The sequence below is a fragment of the Poecilia latipinna genome, unplaced genomic scaffold (genome assembly GCF_001443285.1).
Source record: "Poecilia latipinna isolate Pla-1442-1.1 unplaced genomic scaffold, P_latipinna-1.0 Scaffold999, whole genome shotgun sequence".
NCBI lineage: Eukaryota > Metazoa > Chordata > Actinopteri > Cyprinodontiformes > Poeciliidae > Poecilia > Poecilia latipinna.
The window spans coordinates 220353-228762 of record NW_015113615.1 but is presented as its reverse complement, the minus strand read 5'-3'; the positions used below and the strand labels follow the sequence as shown (position 1 = coordinate 228762).

The 8410-nt window shown below is 37.3% G+C and overlaps 2 protein-coding genes across 3 annotated transcripts in view; both read left to right on the top strand.

The window, feature by feature from the left end:
• The first annotated feature begins 2294 nt into the window (after positions 1-2294).
• LOC106958610 (OX-2 membrane glycoprotein-like) overlaps positions 2295-8410 on the top strand; it is a 15799-nt gene continuing 9683 nt past the window's right edge. Inside the window, exon 1 of the mRNA XM_015050593.1 lies at positions 2295-2500. Coding sequence (XP_014906079.1) covers positions 2359-2500 — 142 coding nt within the window. The 5' untranslated portion in view covers positions 2295-2358. The remainder of the gene's footprint in view (positions 2501-8410) is intronic.
• LOC106958608 (OX-2 membrane glycoprotein-like) overlaps positions 4771-8410 on the top strand; it is an 8761-nt gene continuing 5121 nt past the window's right edge. Inside the window, exons 1-8 of one of the 2 annotated variants that reach the window (XM_015050587.1) lie at positions 4771-4904; positions 6591-6929; positions 7028-7330; positions 7408-7446; positions 7525-7609; positions 7706-7738; positions 7891-7908; positions 8293-8367. In XM_015050587.1, coding sequence (XP_014906073.1) covers positions 4850-4904; positions 6591-6929; positions 7028-7330; positions 7408-7446; positions 7525-7609; positions 7706-7738; positions 7891-7908; positions 8293-8367 — 947 coding nt within the window. In that variant the 5' untranslated portion in view covers positions 4771-4849. The remainder of the gene's footprint in view (positions 4905-6590; positions 6930-7027; positions 7331-7407; positions 7447-7524; positions 7610-7705; positions 7739-7890; positions 7909-8292; positions 8368-8410) is intronic. The other variant, XM_015050586.1, reaches the window with a different exon arrangement.

Here is an 8410-nt window from a genome sequence, read left to right as displayed (position 1 = left end):
TTTTCAGGTGTTGTAGTATCTTTATTCATTCAAAATGTTGCTGAAACCTGTTGTTCTTTCTCCAAAGCACGGCTTGTAAAATTTGTAGTGGGGTTCCTCAGTGGCATTATTGTGACTTTTTTCACACTTTTCTGTTTCAGAAAAGCGTATCAGAACAGGTAACTATTGGACAGCTTATTTGGTTGGTCAGTAATGATTTATTTTCTTCACATTTTTAAGTCCTGGAATGTGTCTCACAGGAAGCATCAAAGGAAGAAAAAACCTATAAGACAAACCAGAAATACACAGTAAGGCTTTTATTTGGATTATAAAATTGACACAAATCAAAATATTTTCTGTTGTCCTTTTTCCTTGCTTTTAGCTTAGAAAATGTTCATTTCTAAAATTATTTAATTTAAATCTTTTTTTTAGGGCTGAAGAGCATTGTATACCTAAACAGAACAACAGGAAGCAGACAGGTGCTCTGATTCTTAGACCAACTAGCAAGCAGCCATCACCATCAACACCTGATATAGAAAGCTGTTCACCAGAGGTTATGAAAATACATCAAAAACTAACCGTCAAGAGATCTTTGTAATATAATAAACCACTTGATTTGTATTCTAATGTTCAAAATGTTTTTCCATTTGCTGAAAAGTTGCACATTTGGTGATAGAAGGTTTCTAACACACTTGACTAGTATTTATTTATGAATATACATTGATCATGTATGTGTTTGGTATTTTATAGCTACATGAATAAAAAGAATGCAGAATATATCTGTAATTGTTTAAATTGTTTTTATAAACTGGATAGATGGATTTCTGTGAGGTAGAATAAGTCTAATGTGTTAAAAAAAATAGACCGTTCCAGGTTGGTATCGAGCTAAGTTTCTATTTTGAAGCAGCAGATCAATCACATGGTGCCCCTTACCAAAGGAAACTGTGGACTTCAAGCAACATGGACTCTGCACCTCTACCATTTCCTTCCAAACGTTGAGATCTTGATTTCCATATGAAGTGCAAACTTTGTTCTCATCTGAAAACAGGACTTTGGACAACAGTTGAGTTTTCTCATTCCAGGTAAGATGCTTGTAGGGTTCAATAGCTCTTCTTACTCTATCCTCTGTCTTCCTGTTGATCCTGTTTTGCCTGGCAGTCCTCTCAAGGCTGTGATTATCTTTGCTGCTTGTGCAGCTTTTTCGACCATACTTTTTCCCTTCACTCAATTTTGTATTATTATTACCACTATGTTTAAACAACTTCTTTAGCAGTGACATTTCATGTCTTACCATGGAAAGTTTCAGGAGAGTTTTACCAGGGAATTTTAATTGCTAAAGTGATATTTAGTTAATAGTTCAGTTTTTGTTTAAGTTCGGTGTTTCATTGAAAATCCATTTGTCTCTTTAAAAACTGTGGCTTGTAGCAAGAAAGTAATCATTAACCTCTATTTTAAAGAGAGGGACGTCTCTCACCTTTGACTCATGAAGACACCACAGAAGATGCACCTGTCTGTCTTTCAGCACCGCTCCAATTATTCAGCAGGCAGGACAGGAAGTATGAGCTTCTTAACGGATCAGAAAATGACACCTGCTGTTGTAACCAGCTGTTTATTAGTTGCCACCATCTTCCAGACAGGTGAGAACAGATTTGTTTTATACCAAAGCAGTTAGGCTGTTGTTTTCTATGCTTACAAGTTTTCCTCTGGCTTTGGTCATAAAAATGTAATTTTACAGTTGTTGGATTTGATAGATTCCAGAAGATCTGAGTGATTACTTACAAAACAATAATTGGATGTCTTATTAGTATAATGATCAGTTTTACCTCATCAGAAAGGGTATTTTATTATTCCTCACTCAAAAATGAAAGAAAGACTTGGTCAAAAATGGATGATATTCCCTTGTAATACATTAACTAGATAAAATCTGTGCTCACCACAGATGATCCTACATAGTAGGTGACTGTGTCGAGTCCCAAGTGAAATATTTGTCCATGCAAAAAAAAAAAAAAAAAAAATTTGCAAGCTGTTGCTATAAAGCTCATCCGACGATTACATTTTGTTACTCCACATAAAATTATTCAGTTTTGTGCACCAGTTAACCAGCTGACCAGTCTAATCTGTGATGCTGCAACATCCTGAAATAACTTCTAAACTTTATTGCAAACAATATTTTGTCTTTCAGGTCAGCTGGCTGCAGTGGAAACAGTGAAAACTGTGTGGGCAGCAGTGGGAGACCAGGCCTCTCTAAGCTGTCGTCTAACTGAAAATAAAGATGTTCTTCAGATCACCTGGCAGAAAGTTCTTCCTGATGGAGAAAAAACACTGGCAACTTATATCAAGGACATTGGTTCTAGAGTGAGACCAGGTCTGGAGGAGAAGATGGATTTTCAGTATGAATCTCTGCAGAGCTGCTCCATGGTGATCAGGAAGGTGACGGAGGAGGATGAAGGCTGCTACCGATGTTTGTTTAACACCTATCCTAAAGGAGCGCTGATAGGCAGAACCTGTCTAAAACTTGATGGTGAGTAAAGAGCAGCAGAACATCTTCAGATGGGGAACTATTCTCTAAGCCAAGGTGATATAACAGATGTTTAATACTAATTGTCACATTTGTCTTGTTTTCTGCACAGAGGTGCTTGGACCTGACTCTGCTGCTCCCAGAGAGCTGATGGTCACTGTTCCCAAACGCAGAGAGACATTTGGAGGTGGTGGGGAATTCCTTTGAAGACTCACATTTACAGACCTAAGATCTGTGTATGATTCTGATATCTGTCTCTCTTTTCCAGGTTTAGATGTAGAGTTTGGATCAGATTATAGAATTGTTGGTAAGTTCATGCCAAGGTTTCAGTTTTTTCATTTGTTATTGAATTGACCACATCAACATTTGTTCCTCTTTCTCCAAAGGACAATCTGTGATCACTGGGTTTGTGTTCTTGGTCTGTGTCTTTGTTGCTGCTCTTATCTGTGTGCGACTCAGAAAAAAGGCAGAGAAAAGGTACTTCTGTCAGATAGTGTCTGGATGGCTGCATCACCTCAATCAGCCAAATGTCTCAATCAGCCAAATGTTTTGTGATTAAAATATATTTGTATCACTAGGGAGAATGACAATGCATCGGACACCAACTCTCAGTAAGACTTTTATTATTATTCCTCATTTACACCACTTCAGCTTTTTTGTCTTTTTGCCACATTGTTAAAATATTAACCTACTTCTATGTGTAATAATAACACTAAGTGAGATAATCTGTGTTGTTGTATTCAGTGTCATGGAACCTCTGGTGCCAGAGAAAATTGAGCCCCCATATAATGTCACAGTTGTGCGTGCAAACCAAATAGTCTTCTGTCATGTACGCAAAAGACCAATCAACGAAACTGGGTATGCATTCCAGTTACACTGCTGAAGGATCAGCAGTTATAAGTAAAACCAGTAGAAAGATCTGACTTTGACGTGTAGTGAGATGTTGTTTGTTGTCGTTTTCAGAGACATGGAACCTCCAGGGCCAGAGATTAATTACATTCCCAAAAGACTAAAAGGCGGAGAGACAAGTGTAAGCCAGTTGCACTATCCCACTGCCGAAATGGAGACCAGCAGTCATAAGTAAAACCAGCAGGAACATCTGGCCTTGAACCGTTTAGCCTTTAATGACAACAATGAATAACATTTAACTTTGAACATCTGCCAAGAGAAGTCCAGAACATAACAGCCTCAAAGGATCACCTTTTGAACCAAAAAAAAAAAAAAAACAAACCCAAAAAAACTGTCTTGATGATGTCCAACCTGACAGCTAAAAATCCAGTTAGTTTATTAAAATGTTTGAAAACTGAATGGTTCCAACTTTGGGATTTTTTATATTGATAACCAAGTACTAATAAGATGTGTGCGAAACTGTTTAGTATTGTCTCCTTTTATTGTGTTACCATGACGACCTAATGTCTGATCATTTATAACTCATTTAAAGAGATTTTCGTAACCTTATGGGCAGAAAAGCACTTTGTATGCATAGTTATAGTCTATTTGTTTAATTGGTTTAAATTTTTCTTCTTATGTCTGGTTAGTAGCAGAACAACTTGTTTAAATCATCATGTTGTTAACGGTGGCAACGGATGGATTGTAAAGGTGCGGGATAATAACCGCTCCAGGAGGGGATAATGTTGATCTTCTTTTAATGAAGATAACCAAGCAGGAGTGCAACTGGATAGTTTATGTGCTCTTACGCCGATGCAGACACACTTTACACGTCCACACCAGAGTCAGCGAGCATCCAGAACTAAAACAAACACATTCCCCAACACACAACGGCTGCATGCAGAATTCCGTTAACGAAGTAAATGAACAGTAACGCACTTAAAGTCAGATCAGCCTAGTCAGTAGGCCTATGGGAAATAATGCAGAGATAAGCAGATGCATACAAGTACTACAATATCTTGAAATGACTTACTCCTTTTTCCAGTAAGGGTATGAAGATTTTTATTTCTGAGAAAATAAGTTTAACAATCAGAGACATTTTTCTTTCTTTTACATGGGAACATTTACCTTAACTTCATGTTTCAAAGGAAAGTGTAACATTTTTTTTCTGTAAAACTCTCTAAAAACTGTCGCTGACGACGACAAAATAATCATTAGCCTAATTTTTTAAAGAGGGATGAATCTATAATAGATGAATCTGTCTCACCGTAAAGGTTCGGTTTACGGTGGACAGCTTCTGCGCCTCCGTAAAGGAGGCGCAGAAGCTGTCCACGTGACTCGTGACGACACCGTTTACGACGACACACCCGTTTACATGTGGACACACCTGTCTGTTTCCACCCAGCTCAGTTCGAAATTAAGAAGTAAAACAGGAAATATGGAGACTTGGTAAAGGACAACAAAATGCAACATGCTGTTTTACTCTGCTGGTTTTTATTTACCACCATCCTTCACTCTGGTGAGAACTGATTTGTTCTGGCAAACCGAAGCAGATAAACGAATCTTTCCTACGTTTTTAGTTTTTCTTTCGTTTTGGTCATAGATGTTTTACAGTCGGTGGATTTTATTTTAAACGAGATTTCAGATTTATTGAGTGGCTATAGCACAATAATTTGACATTTTCTTAATATTTGTAGTAATCAGTTTAGCCCGACAAGCAAGGGTATTTATTATTTCTCGTCTAAAAATGAAAACGAGGCTTCATCATATACATAGTGACTTGCGCTACTAGACAGCAGAATGCGATTTATTATCATACATTTGATGATAATAATCTGCTTATTGTGCCTTTTAGTTTTAATACGTTTAACATTTTGTTCCAAAAGCATAGGAAATAGTATTGCTACAGTTAAGATATTGAAGAAAGTAAAAAAAAAAAGAAGTTTGCTTCTTTCTTTTTTTTTTTTTTTAGCTTTATTCAAGTTTACATGCTTTATTTAACATTTTCTGGGTGCTGTGTTGTGGGTCATTCTCCATTTGGAAGACCCATTAGTGTCCAGGCTTTCATATCCTTCAATATTTCCACATAATGTTCTTTTGTCATGACGTCATATATATTATGAAGTGCACAAGTTTCTCCTGTAGCAAAACAGCCCTATAACATGTTTGGTCCAACTTCAGCTTCATCAGATTACAGAACATGTCTACAAAATAAAGTATTTTTCCTGGGTGCATTTGCAAACTGGAATGCGTCTTCTTCCTGTCAGTGACCTTTCAGCCCATGTTAATAAAAAGATTATTTCACCGTGAATGGTGAGATTCTTGCCAGCTTCAAGAGTCTTCACAAACTGTTTTTCTTCTGGGATTGATTAACACATTTCTTGTCAAAATCCTTTTAACTCTGGGTCACAGAAGTCTTGTTATTTCTGAACAATTTGATGGGTGGACATCCCAATTATGTGTGTTTTTGCATTTATTTGTTAAAAAAAATTAACCTTGAGCCTTCAGAAATCTGGAAATTGTTGCCCAGGATGAACTAGACTTGTGAAGATCCACAGATTTCTCCCTAGTATTTTATATTTCTTTATATTTTACTTGAATCCAAAGAGTTACTTTACTCCTGTAACATGCACTTATTCTGTCATAGCTGTGTTTTCCCTACTTCTATAGTCACTAATCAGCATCAAATATGTTTGCATTATCCTTATAAAGACCCTAGTTTATTATTCTGTATTTGTCTATAGGCTGACATAGACTGAGACCTGTTTGCTTAATATTTCCTGACAGTCAGGTAATACGCTGACTTTCTAATTTTGATCTAAATGTACACCATTTGCTGCTTTTCTCCTTAAATGAGGATTTCTTGTTTGACACCTGACTTTTTGGTTATATAGAATCAGCAGTAAGCATGTCATGACTGTTGGATCTGTTGGTTTTCTGTTATAAGTTGTTTTAAATATTTGTCCACAGAGATTTTTACAAAAATCAGAGGCTGGTGATGTAGGGGAGCTATTAGCTTGAAAACAACTGTGAATATATGATGAATTAATCTTCTTATTCATCATATTTAGCTTGAACCAAAGCCATCTCCAGCTTGTAGTGAACGTTTTTTGCACCAGTTAAATCCAAGAAGACCAGCTCACCAGTCCGGTGAAGCTACATCTCTCTGGAAACTTTATAATTACTAACAGTATGTTTCTTTCAGGTCACTTTGCTGTAATAGAAACAAAGGAGGCTGTTTGGGCAGCAGTGGGAGACAAGGCCTCTCTGAGCTGTCGGCTCTCTAAAACTAAAGATGTCCTCCAAGTCACCTGGCAGAAAGTCCTCCTCGATGGAGAGAAGAACCTCGCCACTTACACCGAGAAGTTTGGTTCCAGAGTGAGTGCAGGACTGGAGGACAAGATGGACTTTCAGTATGAATCTCTGCAGAGCTGCTCCATGGTGATCAGGAAGGTGATGGAGGAGGATGAAGGCTGCTACCGATGTTTGTTTAACACCTATCCTAAAGGAGCGATGATAGGCAGAACATGTCTAAAACTCTGTGGTGAGTAAAGAACAGCAGAACATCTTCAGATGGTGAACTCTTCTCTGTATAACATTTGTTATTTGGTGCAACATTTGTCATGTCTGTTCTCTCCACAGAGCTGCATGGACCCTTCATTAATGTCAGCAGATCAAACTCTCCTCCAGGGTCGGTTGTGACCTGTTCAGCCACAGGTCGACCTGTTCCCATGGTAACACTGACTGTTCTCCATCAGAACCTCAGCTTCTCCCACTACAACACCAGCAGAGTGACCAACATCAACGGTACCATCACTTTCACCACCACTGTTCTGCTCTCAGCTCTCAACAGCACACAGGTTGAATGTTCAGTATTAGTGCAAACTGCTGCTCTCAGAGAGCTGCTGGTCACCGTTCCTGGACTCACAGAGACGTCTGATGATGGTGAGGAACTTTTTTGAAGACTCATTTATAGACGGATGATCTGTTTGTGACTCTGATCTCTGATGTTCTCTCACCAGGTTTGGATGTAGAACCTGGTTCAAATTACATTATTATTGGTAAGTTCATGCTGAGGTTTCAGTTTTTACATTTACAATTTGAATCGTTCACATCGACATGTCCCTGTTTCTCCAAAGGATTGTTTGTGGTGGCTGGATTAGTGTTGGCGCTCTGTGTTGCTGCTCTCTTCTTTGTGCTGCTCAGAAAACAGGCAGAGAAAAGGTACTGCTGTTACAGTGTCTAGATGGTTATATCATCTCAGTAAATGTCTCAATCAAATGATGAATGTTTGTGATAAAACTATATTTAAACACACAGGAAACATAAAGATACATCAGACATCAACTCTCAGTAAGATACTTTTATTCCTGTTTTTCAGTTACACCAATATTTATTCATCTTTATAATGATTTTATTTTTTACCTTTTAAAAAGGTCATCTCAGTAAATGTCTTTATCTGCCAATTAATGTTTGTGTGATTAAAATATATTTGTATCACACAGGAAGAAGGACATGTTGATGTAAGACCATTTTTATTGTCATTCGTCAATATTTCAATATTCATTCAGCTTTCTCACTGGTATAAACGTTGGTATGAACCATATGCGACTCGTAGGGGTGCCGCAATAGAAGGGCACCAAAGTAATGGCATAAGAAAACTGCTAGTCTGATTTTTTTGTAATTTAATAGCTGTTTGTGCATGTGTAAAAGATATAAATAACAGTTATTTGTTTTACTAGATGATAAGTCATAAAATATAACTTGTAGAATGTAACTTAGTGATAAACTTCAGTTTGAATGTTTTCACTCAATATAACATTTGTGCTGTTGTGATGTATTTATTTAAAATGTCATGTTTTTTTCATGTTCTTTCACTGCTGTAATGTTTTAAACCCACTTTGCAGAGATTACATGTTTAACAGCTGTAAGGATAAAGAAGAGAAGGAGGATGCTACAGTACAGACAAGGGAAGACACCAGGTTGGTATAATATTAAATGGAAGTAGCAATAGCCACTTAATCA